The sequence below is a fragment of the Arachis hypogaea genome, chromosome 1 (assembly GCF_003086295.3).
Source record: "Arachis hypogaea cultivar Tifrunner chromosome 1, arahy.Tifrunner.gnm2.J5K5, whole genome shotgun sequence".
Classification (NCBI taxonomy): domain Eukaryota; kingdom Viridiplantae; phylum Streptophyta; class Magnoliopsida; order Fabales; family Fabaceae; genus Arachis; species Arachis hypogaea.
The window spans coordinates 42,211,243-42,231,330 of NC_092036.1; the positions used below are offsets into that span (position 1 = coordinate 42,211,243).

The window sequence follows — 20,088 nt, forward strand, 5'->3', positions numbered from 1 at the left end:
TTTAAAACAATTAGTTAATTAAAAAGAATTTTTTTTGAAAAAGAGGGAGGTATTTTTGAAAATAAGAGAGAGAAAAGTTGTTAGGTGGTTTTAAAAAAGATAAGAAACAAACAAAAAGTCAAATAGTTAGTTGAAAAAGATTTGAAAATCAAATTTGAAAAGATAAGAAGATAAGAAGTTAGAAAAGATATTTTAAAATCAAATTTTTGAAGAAGATAAAATTTTGAAAAAGATATGATATAAAAGATAAGATAAGATAGATTTAATTTTTAAAATTAAAATTAATTACTTGACTAACAAGAAACTAAAAGAAATGATTCTAGAATTTAAAGATTGAACCTTTCTTAACAAGAAAATAACAAACTTCAAATTTTTGAATCAATCACATTAATTGTTAGCATAATTTTCGAAAATAAAGATAAAATTAAGAAAAATATTTTTGAAAAATATTTTTAAAATTTTCAAAAATAAATAAAAAAATAAAAAAGATTTGATTTTTGAAAAAGTTTTGAAAAGATAAGATTTTTAAAATTTGAAATTTTGACTTGACTAATAAGAAAACAACTTATTTTAAAAATTTTTGACCAAGTCAACCCAAAATTTCGAATTTTTGAGAGAAAAAAAGGAAAAGATATTTTTTTTGAATTTTTTAATTATGAGAGAGAAAAACACAAATATGACCCAAAACATGAAAATTTTGGATCAAACACATAATGCATGCAAGAATACTATGAATGTCAAGATGAACACCAAGAACACTATGAAGATTATGATGAACATCAAAAACATATTTTTGAAAAAATTTTATGCAAAGAAAACATGCAAGACACCAAACTTAGAAATCTTTAATGCTTAGATAATATAAATGCAAAGATGCACATGAAAAACAATAAAAGACACAAAACAAGAAAACATCAAGATCAAACAAGAAGACTTACCAAGAACAACTTGAAGATCATGAAGAACACTATGAATGCATGAATTTTTGAAAAAATGCAAGAAATTTTTAAAACATATAATTGACAACAAAATTAAAAATTGACACTAGACTCAAACAAGAATCACAAAATATTTTTTATTTTTATGATTTTATTATTTTTTTGTATTATTATTATTTTTTTCGAAAATATTCTTTAGGAAAACGAAAAAGAGAAAAAAATTTTTAAAAGATTTTTTGAAAAATTGTTTGAAATTATAACAAAAAAAAAATTACCTGATCTGAGCAACAAGATGAACCGTCAGTTGTTCATACTCGAACAATCTCCGGCAACGGCGCCAAAAACTTGGTGGACGAAATTGTGATCATTAACAATGGCTCCAAAGACTTGGTAGCGCTCTCAAATGTGAATATGCAGAAACAAAGACATTCATTCAGTAGTTTGGAGATCTAGTTTTCTCTCTTAGGTTTTTCTCTCTAGTTTTTAATTTTTAATCTTTAATGATCTTAGCATTGGAACATTGAGAAGAGTTATTTCCTCATCAAGACTTCATCACTCTAGTTTGTCTTCTTAACTTAGTTCTATTCTTCCATGTTCCTTGTTTTTGTTCAATTTTATCATTCAGATACTTTTATGATTATTTAATGCAAGGATTATTTTTTTTCATTCAATTTCAATTTCAATAACTATGTTTTTTTTTATTCCCTTTCATGTTTTATGGATTTATTATTTACAATGCGTGAGTAGTTTCATTACTTGATGAGGAATTGATTAAAAAGGAACTCTTGAGTTGGAAGGATTGAAAGAAAATTTGTAATTGGGTTAACTGTTGAATTACCATCCTGTCACCGATGCCAATCCCTTTGAACTAAGTGGGTTGTAACTTGTGAACAGATCCAGTAAAGGATAACCAGACAGAGCAACCATTAATTATAAATTAATCTTAAAAATCACTCCATCAATGATAGAGATCCCAACCAATCAATTCCCAGTCAAGGCTTTTATTCATATTATTTAATTTCCGTCAATTTAAATCCCAATTTACTCAACTCAACTTCTTGAACATCTGATTAATAAGATAGCACACTTCTCTGTAACTCGTTAGGAGACGACCTGGGACTTAAAACTCCCAGTAATTTTAATTTAAACTCTCTGTGACATATTTCTAAATTGATAGGCAGATTTTTGGTGAATTAAGAACTATACTTGCAACATAATCATTTTAATAATTTTTAATTCACCAGCTTCTGCTTCCCATCAATTTTTGGCGCCGTTGCCGGGGAGTTGCAATAGAGTGCTAATTTTATTAATTAGAATTTATTTATTTGCATTTTTATTTAATTTTGCTACTATGAGCTGCATGTTTCTTCCGTCAAATGACACGTTCACTTCCTGATCCGCGCTTGCTAATATTCGATCCTGAAATTGAAAGAACAATTTCACGAATAAGGCGAGAACAGCGCAGGTTAATCCGCTCTGAGGGCGGATTTGAAAGTGAGTCTGAGGAAGAAACCAGCCCCCGTTCTACTGATTCGGTTGTTTTGCGTGCAGAAAACATGGCAGCTAGGAGAGTTACCATCCAGGAGGAAGGAGCCCCTGATTTTACAATGCAACCGTTTCAGGCGCATCATCCAGCGGTAGCTACAGATTTTGAAATAAAGACCGCACTGCTAAATTTGATGCCCAAGTTTCATGGCCTACCTGCTCAAGAGCCTATCAAGCACTTGAGAGACTTCCAGGCAGCCATTTCTACTGTCAGGCGTGATGGCACTGATGAAACTGCAATTCTGCTGAAAGCTTTTCCGTTTTCTCTTGAAGGAAAAGCAAGAGAGTGGTACTACACTCAACCTCTAGCAAATGTATCCAACTGGGATACACTCAGAAAGGAGTTTCTGGAGAAATTCTTTCCATCTGAAGTTACTGATAAACTGAGGAAGGATATCTCTACCATTGTTGAGGATGACAATGAGACTCTTTTTGAATACTGGGAGCGCTTCAATAACCTTCTGGAAGCATGCCCCCACCACATGATTGACAAGATCGTGCTACTCAGCTATATCACACAAGGCATGAGGCCCCAAGATAAGACCACATTTGAAAGTGCCAGCAATGGGTCTGTGAAGAAGTACAAGACCACTGATGAAGCTTGGCAATTGATCAGTGATTTAGCTGAATCTACTAGGAACCACAGACAGAAGCAAGGCCGTTCAAAAGCCGTTGCAGAAGTATCCTCTAGCAGAGAGACTGTTGCTCTAACTCAAAGCATATATGAAATTACCAACTTGCTAAAGCAAATGCAGTTGAATCAACAAGCTCGGCCTCCTCAACCGCAGCAAAACCAACAGCTAGTCCCACAAAGAATTTGTGGAATCTGTGCTGATTACAGCCATTACACTGATGAATGCCTACAGCTCCAACAAGAAGATAACATGGTGGCATCCACTCACAACTTCTATGACCGCCCCAACCAAGGGTACAATCAAAGTGGAAATAATAACCATGGATGGAAGGACAATTCAAACTAGAATTGGAGGGACAACAATAACAGAGGAGGCAGAGATAATTAGGGAAATCAGAGGTGGAATAATAACAATAACAGGCAGCAAAATCAACCTTACAGAGCACCTCACCTGAGGCAAAACCAAGGACCACCGAACAATCAGCAGCAGACCTCTCAATTTACTCATTCTTCTGTATCTTCTAATGAAGATTTATTACAAGCTTTTGAGAAGAGACAACTGGCCATGGAAAGTACCATCGTGAACAGTATTAACGCCAGTCTGAATGGTCTCACCTCTACTCTGCAAGCTTTTATGACACAGCTTGGCTCAGCACCAAATTCCAGTAACCAACCTTCAAGCACCACTGGAATTCCCTCTCAACCATTACCCAATCCAAAGGGAGGCATTAATGCCATCACCCTGAGGTCTGGAACCACACTGCAGGAGAGAAATCAGGAGGAACCAAGCTCACCAGAATACGCCTCAGCTGAAGAGGTGGTGGAAATTGAAGATGTTGAAGAGGAAGAGGATATTCAGGACATAGCTGAAGAAGAGATAGCTCAACCACAAGAGGAAGTACCAAAAAGCGCAGGCACCACAGGAACCACCATTCCCATTCCATTTCCACAGCTTGCAAGGAAGGCCAGGAAGTAGCTGGAACCTGATCCTAAAATGGTAGAGATCTTCAAAAAGGTCGAGGTAACTGTTCCCCTTTTTTATGTTATTCAGCAAGTACCTAAATACGCAAAGTTTCTAAAAGACTTATGTATCCATAAAGACAAAATTAATGAATTAGAAACTATTCCTTTAGGTAGTTCTATATCTACTTTAATGGGAGGATTACCTGAAAAATGCAGTGATCCAGGTCCTTGCATAGTTAGTTGTACTATTGGTGGTGTAGTAATTTATGATTGCATGTATGATTTAGGAGCATGTGTCAGTATAATGCCTTTGTCCATATATGATGTTTTGAGGCTCCCTCCCTTAAAAAGGTCGGCAGCTCATTTTGTGTTAGCAGATAAAAGCATTATTACAGTGGCTGGAGTTGCTGAAGGTGTTCTGGTGAACATTAAAGGGCTTACATTTCCCACTGATTTTTATATCTTGGAGATGCCCCATAATGATTCAGATAAGCCATCATCGATCTTACTTGGAAGACCATTCTTGAAGACATCAAAATTCAAGTTGGATGCTTTTTCAGGAACATACTCCTTTGAAATAGATGGCCGCATAGTGATCTTCAATCTGAATGGAGTCATTGACAATCCCCCAGAAGATCGTTCTATCTTCCAGTGTGATGTCATAGATGAAAGTGTGGCTGAAATTCAAAAAGAAGGGTTTTAAGAGAGGCACACTGGACAAGGTCCAAGTGTGGGGACCCTCTTAACTGACAGTGAGGACACTTTTCTATTTTCACAAGCTCCAGATAATCCAGAGCCTGCCCATGATCAAAAGTTAGAATTGAAACCTCTCCCTCCACACCTCAAATATGCCTATCTTGAGGATGAGCAGAAGCTTCCGGTTATTATTGCAAGAGAACTGACTTCTCAACAAGAAGAGCAGCTATTTGATGTACTGAGGAAGCATAAGAAGGCAATCGGGTGGAGCTTGGCAGACATAGTGGGAATCAATCCTCAAGTATGCGAGCACAGAATATTTTTAGAAGAGGGAGCAAGACCTGTCCGTCAACCCCAAAGAAGATTGAATCCCACCATCTTGGAAGTTATCAGAAAGGAAGTGACCAGACTATTGGAGGTCGGTATCATATATCCCATTTCAGACAGTGAATGGGTAAGCCCAGTACAAGTGGTACCCAAGATGTCTGGAGTCACTACAGTGAAGAATGAGCAAGGAGAGCTCATAGCAACTAGAGTTTAGAATGCTTGGAGAGTCTGCATTGATTACAGGCGTCTCAACCAAGCTATCCGTAAGGATCACTACCCACTTCCATTCATTGATCAAATGCTGGATCGCCTGTCAGGTAATCACATTATTGCTTTCTAGATGGTCACACAGGTTATTTCTAGATTCATATAGCTCCTGAGGATCAGGAAAATACTACTTTTACATGTCCTTTTGGGACTTATGCTTATAAGAGAATGCCCTTTGGCTTGTGCAATGCACCAGCTACTTTCCGAAGGTGCATGATGAGTCTTTTCTCTGATCTTACTGAGGACTGAATGGAAATTTTTATGGACGATTTTAGCGTTTATGGTGATTCTTTTACCCTTTGCTTAGATGGATTATCGAGAGTATTAGATAGATGTATTAATACGAACCTTGTATTGAATTTCGAAAAATGCCATTTTATGGTAAAACAAGGGATTGTATTAGGACATGTGGTATCTAATACTGGCATTTCGGTAGACCCAGCAAAGGTGAATGTTATTTCTAGTCTACCTTACCCCTCTTCTGTGAGGGAAGTCCGTTCGTTCCTTGGCAATGCAGGTTTCTACCGGAGATTTATTAAAGACTTTAGTAAGGTGGCACTTCCCTTATCCAGATTACTGCAGAAGGACATTGAGTTCGAGTTCAGTGAGGATTGCAAACAAGCATTTGATACGCTGAAGACTGCTCTAACTCAAGCCCCAATCGTGAGAGGACCCAACTGGAGCCAGCCGTTTGAAATCATGTGCGATGCTTCCAACCATGCAGTAGGAGCAGCACTGGCTCAGCGTGAAGGTAAGGATCCTTTTGTTATTACCTATGCGTCTAAGACTTTAGACACTGCCCAGTCCAATTATACTACTACTGAAAAAGAACTTCTTGCTATTGTTTTTGCTCTGGATAAATTTCGGGCCTATTTACTTGGTACCAAAGTAGTAGTGTATTCGGACCATGCAGCTCTAAAGTATCTATTAGCTAAAAAAGGAGTCCAAACCAAGACTTATCCGTTGGATACTGCTGTTACAAGAATTTAATTTAGAAATAAAGGATATGAGTGGTAATCAGAATTTAGTAGCAAACCACTTGAGTCACCTTGAACATATAAAGGATGATTCTACTCCTATAGATGATAATTTTCCTTTTGATAACCTGCAAGCAGTATCTGAGGTAGTCCCTTGGTATGCACCTGTTGCTAATTATTTAGTTAGCCTTACATTCCCTCCACATTTCTCTAAACATCAAAGAGACAAGCTGAAAAGCGAGTCTAAATATTAAATATGGGATGACCCATATTTATGGAGATGTGATGCTGACCAGATAATTAGACGTTGTGTGCCTCAATTAGAATTCCAGTCTATTTTAGAGGCCTGTCACTCATCTGAGAGTGGAGGACATTTTGGCCCTCAAATAATAGTTAGAAAGATCTTAGACTGTGGATTCTGGTGGCCTACTCTTTTTAGAGATGCTGCTGAGTTTTGTAAATCTTGTCCCCCATGCCAGAAATTTGGTAATATATCCAGAAGGGATGAGATGCCTCAACAATATATGCTTTTCTGTGAAATTTTTGATGTATGGGCCATTGACTTCATGGGTCCATTTCCAAATTCTAGTGGATATTTTTATATACTGTTAGCTGTAGATTATGTTTCCAAATGGGTGGAAGCAATTCCTACCCGCACTGATGATGCTAACACTGTTGTTTCCTTTGTGAGAAACCATATTATATGCCATTTTGGATCACCACGAGCGATCATGAGCGATCAAGGCACCCATTTTTGTAACAGGAGACTAACAGGATTGATAAAGAAGCATGGGATAATCCATAAAGTTGCAACAGCTTACCATCCTCAAACTAATGGGCAAGCTGAGGTGTCGAACAGAGAAATTAAGCGTATCTTGCAAAAGATAGTAAAGCCTCACAAGAAAGACTGGAGCACCAGGCTACAAGATGCACTGTGGGCGTATAGAACCGCATACAAGACACCCATTGGGATGAGTCCCTTTCGCTTGGTTTATGGAAAAGCTTGCCATCTCCCAGTTGAAATCGAACACAGAGCCTTCTGGGCAGTTAAAGAGTGCAACATGGGAATTGAGAATGCTGGAGCTGAAAGGAAGTTGCAACTGCAGGAACTGGAGAACCTTCGCCTAGAAGCTTATGAGAATTCCAGAATTTGCAAGGAAAGAATGAAAGTTGTGCATGATCAAAACATCAAGAAGAAAGAGTTTCAACCTGGAGATTTTGTTCTCCTTTACAAATCTAGACTAAGGCTAATGCCCAGTAAGTTAAGATCAAAATAGGAAGGTCCATACAGAGTAGAGAAGGCTGAACCGTACGGAGTTTATCACCTAAGCCATCCTTCAAGCTCTGAACTTATTAAGGTCAATGGACACCGCCTGAAGCTGTACCATGGTGAGAAGGTGCAGAAAAACAAGGAGCTCGAGATCTTCCGCTTGGAAGATCCCCACATAGCAGCAGATTGAGCTAATGAAGCGTCCAACTTACGGACGTTAAAGCAAAGTGCTTGGTGGGAGACAACCCACCGCGGTATGATCGTTCTTTTCTTCACTTTTAGTTTTTTCTTCTTCAATGACTCTTCTCTTTATTAATACTTTCATGTTTTTACACTTACATGTCCTTATTTAAAAAAAAAAAAAATTTCGCCGCGCGACGCGGTCGCATCAGCGACGCGTCTGCGTGGCAGGGAGAGTAAAGAAAAATAAAAATGAATAGAAAGTTATGCAGGAGCCGTGCTGGAGGCGTGCCAATGGCACAAATTACCTCACGCGACCGCGTCGCTGATGCGACCGCGTCGCATGGAAATCATGGCCTCCCACGTGGTCGCGTGCCCCATGCGGCCGCATGCCCTGAGTTTTCGACGTAAAAGGGTGCACAGTCACATTCTGTGCGAGAGTGATGCTGGATTTGTGCTGGAAGCACAATCCTTGTCACGCGATCGCGTCCGTGACGCGGCCGTTTCGTTCATTTTATAATACACACTCATGCGATCGTGTGACCCACGCGATCGCGTCACCCGATTTTGGCAATTAACATAAATTGAACAGAGAGTTGTGCTGGAGCGAGGCTGCACTCGCGCCAATAGCGCAACATAGGTCACGCGACCGCATGACCGACGCGATCGCGTCGCCCTACCTGGAGCACACTCATGCGAGCGCGTGCCCTCCGCGGCCGCGTCGCATGCGCTGCACAGCTCAACCTAAGTTGCCAAATTATCTTATCTTCCTATCTCCCAAATCATAATTTTTCTTTTCCCTCCTTCTTTCTTCTTTCTCCCTTCCCCTTTCTATCTCACCTTCCATTCTCTATCTCTCTCACCCCCATTAACAAGGTTTTCTTTTCTTCTTTCCCACTTTTCTACTATTCTTCTTATTTTCATATGCTATCTTTTTTTCTTTTCTTCATTATTTTTATTTTCTTTTCTTTTCTTTTCCTTTTTACTTGGTGTTATCTATTTATGTGAGTCATTATTTATCATTATATGCTTATGGTTTGTTGTAAATTTGTTTCACAATCATATATATTACTTTTTAAGGGAATGCTTGCATGTTCAAATTCATACTTTCAAGAGCTTATTCTACATGCATGCTATGTGTTTGTGAAAAAGCCCATATGGCATTATGCACTTATTCACATTATTCTACTCTAATATGCAATGCTTGCTTTTCACAAATTTCCTTTCATATTTTATTAATTAAATTTAATTGCCAATACAAACGTGATGGCTAGTTTGTTACAAATGGTAATCTAATTTGGACATTGAATGTTTTATATATGCTACCCATGCCTTTGCCTGCATGCCAATAAACCTCTCGCATTCCATTGTCCTACATGCACTTGCTATATTTCCATTGATGAACTTTTCACATGTAATCCGGACCATGTGTTACTGCCATTTATCCTTATTGTGCATTGATTATCACTTACACTACCCTCTTCTTTGCTCTATCTCTTTGCATTTAATTTCCTTTCTCTTCCCTTCTTTCAGGATGGCCACCAAGAAAGGAAAGGAGAAAGCTACTTCCAAACCACTAGCAAGAAGAGGAACTAAAAGAGCATTAGTGGCAGAGCCTTCTTCTACCACAGTCAAGCCCTCAACAAAAAGAGTTAAGAGAATAATAAAGGTTGACGAAAAGGAGAAAGCCTTTCCAGCAAAGGACGCTGCGCGATTTCCCAATCGCTACTGTGAGCAGATGTTCCCTATCCTAGCAGAAAGGGACTATAACAATGAATACCTTCTAATCCTCCCGTCCAATATTGCCACCTTTGTTGAGCCACAAATTGAACGAAGACAATGGGGTTTCTTACGGAGACAGCCGAGGCAGGTCAATCTCTCTTGGGTAGTTGAGTTCTACTCCAACTTCTACATACCGACCCTACAGTCTGTTTATGTCCGGCAGCAGCAAGTGCCCATTACAGAAGAGGCCATCCAGCAAGCTCTGAGTCTTCCCCCTTTTCCAGCAGGAATGGACGCTTTTCAAGAAGCCACCATTCAGTGCCAGAGATACCAACTTGACTGGGACTCCGTCCTTGGAGTCATTGCATTACCTGGCAGCCGTTAGATCTACGGATACCACCGTACCCGCCCTAAGGGAATCTTGGCTTCCGCACTTACCTTGGAGGCTCGTGTATGGGCACAGATCATGTCCCATTACGTCTTTCCGAGCACTCATGAGTCCTCTTTCACTGCAGACATGGCTGTTCTACTGTGGTACATCCTTACAGACCAACCTCTGAATCTCTCAAGACACATCCGGAATGCTATGGAGCATGTGCAAATCGCGGGCAACCTACCTTTTCTCGCCCTGGTCTCAGATCTTGTTTCAGCCGCCGGAGTCTCCTACAGAGCTGGGGACCCAAAGCCATGCTTCCACGGGATGATCAATATGTCCCTAACGGGAAATACCTCAGACTTTCAGTAGCCACTACAAGCCAGCATACTGAGCCAGTTGAAGATATTCCTTCTTCAATACCCCAAGCATCTACAACTGAGAAATTGCTCCAGCAGATACTTGAAAAGTTGGATCGGCATGAACAGAAAGCTAAGATGAGAGAGCGCCGTAACAAGCGCCGATTCACATACCTCAAGGAGCTGATCATGGGCAAATTCAAGGACTCAGACACTCCGGACTCCACTTCTTTTACCAGCACCGGGAGCCATGATAGTCCCGACTGTGGAGATACTGCTACCAGCCCACCCCTGTTCCTGACAGATGGCACCGAGGACAGTGCAAAGCCTTAAGTGTGGGGAGGTCGGTCAGTACCTGACTTCCGGAGGTAATTTCTCTTCTCTGTACACCAATAATTAGGATATTTTAGTTAGATTTTCTTCCCTTTATAGAATAGAATAAATTGCAGAGGTTAGAATAGTTGCATGCATGTTCTACTTGATTGAAAAGACAATAAGTTTCTTTTAAAAATCTATCTTTGGAATAAAATTTCACTAATTTTTCAGAAAATTTTTATGATAAATCTGCTTGAGTTGTATTTGGAACATGACGTTTGAGCTAAAGAACACACAACCTGTGAAAGATTTGAGCCTTTATGTATGGTTACATTATTTAACCATAATTATTTTATTCTTGTGTGTTTACTTCTCTATGATTGTAATCTTTATTTTGTTTTATCTTATATGTCCAATATTTATTATATTTACATGCTTGCACATGATTGAGGCCATTATTTGTTTAAACTCACTTATCCAAATCAAGCCTACCCTTTTTCAATTACCCTTGCTAACCACTTTGAGCCTTTAAAAACCCCATTTGTTCTATATTTTACCACATTACTAACCTTAAGCTGAAAAACAATTGCATATCCCAAATTAAATCTTTGGTTAGCTTAAGATAGAATTGTGTGTGCTAGTTAAATATGGGAAATTGTGGGAACAAAAGTTGTTAAGGGAATGTGTCATGAAAATTTAAAGGGAATTTGGATACCTACTCATGTGAAACTATAAGAATTGAAAAAAAATGATGATAAATAAATAAATAAGGGGACAAAATTACCCCAATGTTAAATTCAGAATTCAAAAATCAATGCACATATGATAGAATCAAAATACAAAGTTGAAACATGAGTATGGGTTGAAAAAGGGAATTATGGGTAGCTAGGCATGAATTTAAAGTATATAGAGTATATGTATATTAGGTGAGAGCTTAGGTTAATTAAAGATTCAATTTATAAAGCTCACTTAACCATATGTATACCTTTACCTGCACCTTGGCCCCATTACAACCCTGGAAAGACCTCATGATGTTTGCATTGGTATATTAACTGTTGTTGATTGGTTAGGAGAAAAACAAAAGTTAGAAAACATGACTAGAGAAGAATAGGGTGATTACTCTATACACTAAAGATCAGAGCGTACATACATTATCAATGAGGGTTCGATGCTTGAATTTTCATGTTTCCTGCTTTCATAAGCTATCTTCTTGCACTTTTATCTGTTTTATTGTATAATGATAGAATTAGTGGAATTTGATTTGTAATTGTTTTGAAGGGCTTATTTACTTTTGATCAAGTGGACAATAATCATATAGTTGCATTTATTTATATATGTAGGATTGCATTGCATTTCATGAGTTTCTACATGTTCATACTTATTTCCTTGTCTCCTTCAATTTAGCATGAGGACATGCTAATGATTAAGTGTGGAGAGGTTGATAAACCACTATTTTATGGTTTATATTGTGTTTAATTGTGTGGTTTTGTCATGATCCTTACCCACTTATTCATTAATTTAGCATGCATTTAGATTTCCTTCCTAAATTTAGTACATGTTTGAAAATTGCTCCCTAGAGACCTTACCCACTTATTCCATCAATTCAGGCTTTATAGGGCATGAATTAGTTGGAGATTGGAAAGGAAGCTAGCAAAAATGGAAGGAACACAAGAGTTTGAGGAGATAACCAGCGAGAAGTGACGCGGTCGCATGGCTCACGCGACCGCACGGAGGAGCGCAAATCGCAGTGACGCGGCCGCATCGCTTACGCGGCCGTGCGGATTGGAAAGCGCAAGCGACGCGTCCGCATGGATGACGCGATCGTGTTACATGTGTGATCTGCATAATCTACAGAATTCGCCGGGGGCGATTTTTGGACCTTATTTCGGCCCAGTTTTCGGCCCGGAACAGCAGACTAGAGTCAGAGAATATGCAGAAACAAAGACATTCATTCAGTAGTTTGGAGATCTAGTTTTCTCTCTTAGGTTTTTCTCTCTAGTTTTTAATTTTTAATCTTTAATTGATCTTAGCATTGGAACATTGAGAAGAGTTATTTCCTCATCAAGACTTCATCACTCTAGTTTGTCTTCTTAACTTGGTTCTATTCTTCCATGTTCCTTGTTTTTGTTCAATTTTGTCATTCAGATACTTTTATGATTATTTAATGCAAGGATTATTTCTTTTTCATTCAATTTCAATTTCAATAACTAGGTTTTTTTTTATTCCCTTTCATGTTTTATGGATTTATTATTTACAATGCCTGAGTAGTTTCATTACTTGATGGGGAATTGATTAAAAAGGAACTCTTGAGTTGGAAGGATTGAAAGAAAATTTGTAATTGGGTTAACTGTTGAATTACCATCCTGTCACCGACGCCAATCCCTTTGAACTAAGTAGGTTGTAACTTGTGAACAGATCCAGTAATTCAACTTGTTTGACTTTCCCTTACCTAGTAAAGGAAAACCAAACAGAGCAACCATTAATTATAAATTAATCTTAAAAATCACTCCATCAATGATAGAGATCCCAACCAATCAATTCCCAGTCAAGGCTTTTATTCATATTATTTAATTTCCCTCAATTTAAATCCCAATTTACTCAACTCAACTTCTTGAACATCTGATTAATAAGATAGCACACTTCTCTGCAACTCGTTGCGAGACGACCTGGGACTTAAAACTCCCAATAATTTTAATTTAAACTCTCTGTGACATATTTCTAATTTGATAGGCAGATTTTTGGTGAATTAAGAACTATACTTGCAACATAATCATTTTAATAATTTTTAATTCACCAGCTTCTGCTTCCCGTCAACATCCATCAGGTTGAAGTGCGAATGGTATCTTAGAACAGGAATAAATTGAATTGAATAGAAAATAGTAGTAATTGCATTAAATCTTGAGGTACAGCAGAGATCCACACCCTTAATCTATGGTGTGTAGAAACTCCACCGTTGAAAATACATAAGTGATGAAGGTCCAGGCATGGCCGAATGGCCAGGCCCCAAACGTGGTCAAAAGACTAGATAGTCAAAGATGTCTAATACACTAGTAAAAAGTTCTATTTATACTAAACTAGCTACTAGGGTTTACAGAAGTAAGTAATTGATGCATAAATCCACTTCTGGGGCCCACTTGGTGTGTGCTTGGGCTGAGCTTGATCTATCCATGAGATGAGGCTTCTCTTGGAGTTGAACGCCAAGTTGTAACGTGTTTTGGGCGTTCAACTCTGGTTCGTGACGTGTTTCTGGCGTTTGACTCCAAAATGCAGCATGGAACTGGCGTTGAGCGCCTGTTTACATCATCTAATCACGAATAAAGTATGGACTATTATATTTTTCTAGAAATCTCTGGATGTCTACTTTCCAACGCCGTTGAGAGTGCGCCATTTGGAGTTCTGTAGCTCCAGCAAATCCATTTCGAGTGCAGTGAGGTCAGATTCCAACAGCATCAGCAGTCCTTTGTTAGCCTCCTATCAGAGTTTTGCTCAGGTCCCTCAATTTCAGCCAGAAAATACCTGAAATCACAGAAAAACACACAAACTTATAGTAAAGTCCAGAAATGTGAATTTAGCATAAAAACTAATGAAAACATCCCTACAAGTAACTAGATCATACTAAAAACTACCTAAAAACAATGCCAAAAAGCGTATAAATTATCCGCTCATCATAGGTGTAGTATAATCACCAAGCATCCTCCTTGCATTATTATTGGGTTCCGCTATGTCTCCTTCGTTTTCGAGATTCTCTGTAAGGTTTTCTCTGAATTGTTGTGCTTTAGCTTCTCTTAGCTTCTTCTTCAAAGTCCTTTCAGGTTCAGGATCTCCTTCAACAAGAATGTCCTTGTCCTTGCTCCTGCTCATATAAAAAAGAAGAAAACAGAAAAGGAAGAGGAATCCTCTATGTCACAGTATAGATATTCCTTTTTGTAAGTAGAGAAAAAGAAAAATAAGAATGAAGAAGAGAAAAATTCGAATACAGAGGAGAAGAGAGGGTTCGAATTTTAAGATGAAGAGAAGTGTTAGCAAATAAAATAAATAGAAAGAGATGAGAGGGAGAGAATTTTGAAAATTATTTTTGAAAAATGGTTAGTGATTTTCGAAAATTAAGAGAAGAAATAAAATTAAAATTAAAATTTGAAACAATTAGTTAATTAAAAGAATTTTTGAAAAAGGGTGAGGAATTTTCAAAAATTAGAGAGAGAAAAGTAGTTAGATGATTTTGAAAAAGATAAGAAATAGTGAAGCAAACAAAAAAGTCAATTAATTAGTTAAAAAAGATTTGAAAATCAATTTTGAAAAGATAAGGAGTTAGAAAAGATTTTTGAAATTGATTTTGAAAAAGATATGATTTGAAAAGATATGATTGAAAAGATATGGTTGAAAAAGATTTGATTTTTAAAATTGATGACTTGACTAACAAGAAACTAAAAGAAAGTAACAAACTTCAAATTTTTGAATCAATCACATTAATTGTTAGTAAAGTTTTCAAAAATTTGAAATGAAATTAAGAAAAAGATTTTGAAAAATAATTTTTTTACAATTTTTGAAAATATTAAGAAAAAGTGAAAAAAAATATTTGATTTTTGAAAAAGATTTTGAAAAGATAGGATATTTGAAATTGAAATCTTGACTTGACTAACAAAAAACAACTAATTTTAAAAATTTTTGACTAAGTCAACCCAAAGATTTCGAAATTTATGAGTAAAATAAGGAAAAGATATTTTTTATTTTTAAATTTTTAATGAGGAGAGAGAAAAACAACTAAATGACTCAAGACAAGAAAATTATGAATCAAAACACATGATGCATGCAAGAATACTATGAATGTCAAGATGAATACCAAGAACACTTTGAAGATCATGATGAACATCAAGAACTTATTTTTGAAAAATTTTCAAGAAAAGAAAGACATGCAAGACACCAAACTTAGAAATTTTTTATGTTTAGACACTATGGATTAAAAAATGCATATGGAAAACAACAAAAGACACAAAACAAAAAAATACGAAGATCAAACAAGAAGACTTACCAAGAACAACTTGAAGATCATGAAGAACACCATGCATGAGTTTTCAAAAAATGCATAAATTTTTAAAATCATGCAATTGACACCAAACTTAAAAATTGACACTAGACTCAAACAAGAAACACAAAATATTTTTGGTTTTTATGATTTTATTAAATTTTTTTGGGTTTTTTGAAAATTTCTTTTTTGAAAAACGAAAACAAAATAAAACTTTTTTTGAAAGATTTTTGAAAACATTTTGAAAAGAAAATTACCTAATCTAAGCAACAAGATGAACCGTCAGTTGCCCAAAATCGAACAATCCGCGGCAACGGCGCCAAAAACTTGGTGCACGAAATTGTGATCTCAATGGAGCCATCAACTTGGTACGCACAATTGTAATATCACTCTTTTTCACAACTTTGCACAACTAACCAGCAAGTGCACTGTGTCGTCCAAGTAATAAACCTTACGTGAGTAAGGATCGATCCCACGGAGATTGTCGATATGAAGCAAGCTATAGTCATCTTGTAAATCTCAGTCAGGCGGATACTAATGGTTATAATGGTTTTCGAATATAAAGATAAATAAAGCATAAAATAGAGATAGAGATACTTGTGTAATTCATTGGTGGGAGTTTCAGATAAGCGCATGAAGATACTGTGTTCCTTCTGAATCTCTGCTTTTCTAATGCTTTCATCCAATCATTCTTACTCCTTTCCATGGCAAGCTGTATGTTGGGCGTCACCGTTGTCAATGGCTACCTCCCGTCCTCTCAGTGAAAATGGTCCATATGCACTGTCACCACACGGCTAATCATCTGTCGGTTCTCGATCATGCTGGAATAGAATCCAGTGATTCTTTTGCGTCTGTCACTACGCCCAACACTCGCGAGTTTGAAGCTCATCACAGTCATCCCATCTCAGATCCTACTCGGAATACCACAGACAAGGTTTAGACTTTCCAGATCTTAGGAATGGCCGCCAATAATTCTAGCTTATATCACGAAGACTCCGATCTTTCGGAATGGAGGCTAAGAGATACGCGCTTAATCTAAGGTAGAACAGAAGTGGTTGTCAGGCACGCGTTCATAGGTGAGAATGATGATGAGTGTCACAGATCATCACATTCATCATGTTGAAGTGCAGCGAATATCTTAGAATAAGAATAAGCTGAATTGAATAGAAGAATAATAGTAATTGCATTAATACTCGAGGAACAGCAGAGCTCCACACCTTAATCTATGGTGTGTAGAAACTCCACCGTTGAAGATACATAAGTGAAAATAAGGTAGGCATGGCCGTGAGGCCAGCCCCCAATGTCTAAGGACTAATAATAATCAAAGATTTTCCAAAAGCTCGTCCAAAGATCTCTCCACCGATCAAAATATAATAGTAAAAGGCCCTATTTATATTAGACTAGTTACTAGGGTTTACAGAAATAAGTCTTAGTGCAGAAATCCACTTCCGGGGCCCACTTTGGTGTGTGCTTAGGCTGAGCTTGAGCTTTACACGTGTAGAGGCTTCTCTTGGGGTTAAACGCCAAGTTGTAACATTTTTTTGGCGTTTAACTCTGGTTTGTGACGTGTTTCTGGCGTTTTACTCCATAATGTAGCATCGAACTGGCGTTGAACGCCAGATTGCGTCATCTAAAATTGAATAAAGTATGGACTATTATATATTCCTGGAAACCCCTGGATGTCTACTTTCCAAAGCAATTGAGAGCGCGCAATTTGGAGTTCTGTAGTTATAGAAAATCTATTTCGAATGCAGGGAGGTCAGAATCCAACAGCATCTGTAGTTCTTTTTCAACCGCCTATCATATTTTTGCTCAGGTCCCTCAATTTCAGCCAAAAAATACCTGAAATCACAGAAAAACACACAAACTCTTATTAAAGTCTAGAAATGTGAATTTTGCATAAAAACTAATAAAAATATCCCTAAAAGTAGCTAGATCCTACTAAAAACTACCTAAAAACAATGCCAAAAAGCGTATAAATTATCCACTCATCACATTGCATAGCCCAAATGGCATCCTTTTGTAAGCGAAGGTTCCAAAGGGACAAGTAAATGTGGTCTTTTCCTGATCCTTAGGAGCAATGCGAATCTGGAAGTATCCAGTAAAACCATCAAGAAAGCAATAATGGGATTTACCCGCAAGTCGGTCCAACATCTGGTCAATGAATGGCAAGGGGTAATGGTCTTTCTTCGTTGCGGCATTCAACCTCCTATAATCGATGTACACTCACCAAGCATTTTGTACTCTTTTGGTGACCACTTCACCATCTTCCTTCTTGACGACGGTGATGCCCGATTTCTTTGGGACAACTTGGACCGGACTCACCCATTCACTGTCAGAAATCGAGTATATGATACCCGCATCAAGTAGCCTTGTGACTTCCTTTTTCACCACATCAAGGATAGTTGGGTTGAGTCTTCTTTGGGTTTGTCTAACCAGCCGAGCTCCTTCTTGGAGAAAGATATGATGCATGCACATATGCGGGTCAATTCCCACAATGTCACCCAAGCTCCAATCGATTGCTTTCTTGTGCTTCCTTAGGACTTCAATGACCTTCTCCTCTTCTTGGCTAGAGAGCTCACTAGCAATAATGATCGGAAACTCTTGATTGTCTCCAAGAAATGCATACTTCAAATGAGATGGAAGAGGCTTCAATTCACTTTTGGCCTCCAATTGCAGTTCTTTTTCACCAAGCTCATGGGAATCACTCTCAACAAATTTTCTTTGTTCACCCTCTTGATCATCCTTCTCCTCAACAATAGGGTAGCATAGCTCGTTTTGATCTTTGCTTTGCACTTCCGCTACTACCTCATCAATTACATCACATCGGAGGACGGAATGCTCTTCGGGTGGGTGTTTCATGGCTTCCTTTAAGTTGAACTTGATTGTCTTTTCTCCAACCTCAAAAGAGTATGTGCCGGTGAAGGCATCCAACTTAAATTTGGAGGTCTTCAAGAAGGGTCTACCAAGTAGAACGGAGGAGGAACTTCTACCCTCTGTTGGTGGCATTTCAAGGATGTAGAAGTCAATCGAAAAAACCAAATCCTTGATTGCCACAAGCACATCTTCGGCTATTCCCATCACGGTAATCACACCCTTGTCGGCCAAGGCAAATCTGGCAGTCAACCTTTTCAATGGAGCTAAGTTCAACCTTGCAAACACTGAGAATGGCATGATGCTCACGTAAGCTCCTAAATCACACATACAGTCATGAAAAACAACTCCACCAATACGACAAGAAACCAAACAAGGTCTAGGGTCACCAAACTTTTCAGGAATAGGCTTCATCAATGCAGAAATAGAACTACCGAATGACAATGTCTCCAACTCACCTATCCTATCCTTGTGTATGCATAAGTCTTTTAAGTATCTTGCATACTTCAGAATTTGTTGAATGACATCAAGAAGTGGAATGGTTACCTCAACTTTCTTGAATACTTGAAGCATGTTCAAATCAAACTCCGAAGCTTTCTTGGCCTTCTTTATCATGGAAGGGAATGGAATAGGAATGGACTCATCCATTGTAGCTTTCCTTTTGGGCTCTTTGAGGTTCACTTCTCCCTCCTTTTGCCTTGTGCTCATCTCCTCCTCTTCATGTGGAGCTTCAATAACCACTTCTTTCTCATGAATGTCTTCCAAGGCCCTAGCAGGTATCTCCTCCAATGTAGTCCTTGACCGTAGTGTAATGGCACTGAGTGCACCATTTGGGTTTGGAATGGGTTGGGATGAAAGGTTAGAAGAGCTTGAGGGTTGGTTGGTGTTGTTGGAGGAGGGTAAAGCCAATCTTGAGATCATCTCGGTGATGTTGGCCAATTGAGCATTCACGGCACTAAATTGAGCTTTGCTATTCTCTTCATTCTTTTTCACAATAGCTTTAAACTCATCAACTTGGTTGGTAGAAGAAGAAGAAGCTTGGTTGGTTTGTTGTCTTTGATGTGGCGCTTGGTATCTAGGGTAGTTGTTTTGGTTTTGGTGATTTTGGTTGGCTTGATGGTTGTTGTTGTTATGGTGTTGGGATGAAGATTCGTGGTTATTGTTGTGATGAGAAGAAGAGTTGTTCCATTTTTTATTTTAATGATTCCCTTGTACATCATCGCTCTACCCTTGATTGGAGTTATTGCCATGAGAGTAGTTGTTGTGGCCTTGGTTTTGGTAGGATGGGCAATTGTTATAGTTCACATTGGCTACAACTAAGGTGTACTCCTCTTGAATTTGGTGGCACTGATCAGTGTAATGTACGGTGTTAGAACACAAACCCCATATCCTAGGAGGCCCTTCAGTTTGAAGAACTTGGGGTGAAGCTTGGACGGCTTGGATGGAATAGAATGCCGTTTGCTCCTTATTCATCTCGGTGAGGATGGTAGTCATATCTCCAAGTACTTTGGTCAAACTTGCTTCGGAAGGGGATGCTTCCGCCACACCCTTTAGGGGGTTGCTCCTCACCCTTACGTGTTGTGTAGCATTGGCAATATCATTTATCAAGCTCCATGCTTCCGCTT

At 38.2% G+C, this 20,088-nt stretch overlaps 1 protein-coding gene across 1 annotated transcript in view; it reads right to left on the bottom strand.

Moving 5' to 3' along the window:
• Window positions 1-19,384, bottom strand: part of LOC112718421 (uncharacterized) — a 40,931-nt gene extending 21,547 nt beyond the window's left edge. The window contains exons 1-2 of the mRNA XM_025770204.1: window positions 19,028-19,384; window positions 17,947-18,967 (exon numbers count right to left, since the gene is read on the bottom strand). Coding sequence (XP_025625989.1) covers window positions 17,947-18,967; window positions 19,028-19,384 — 1,378 coding nt within the window. The remainder of the gene's footprint in view (window positions 1-17,946; window positions 18,968-19,027) is intronic.
• Window positions 19,385-20,088: the final 704 nt, after the last annotated feature.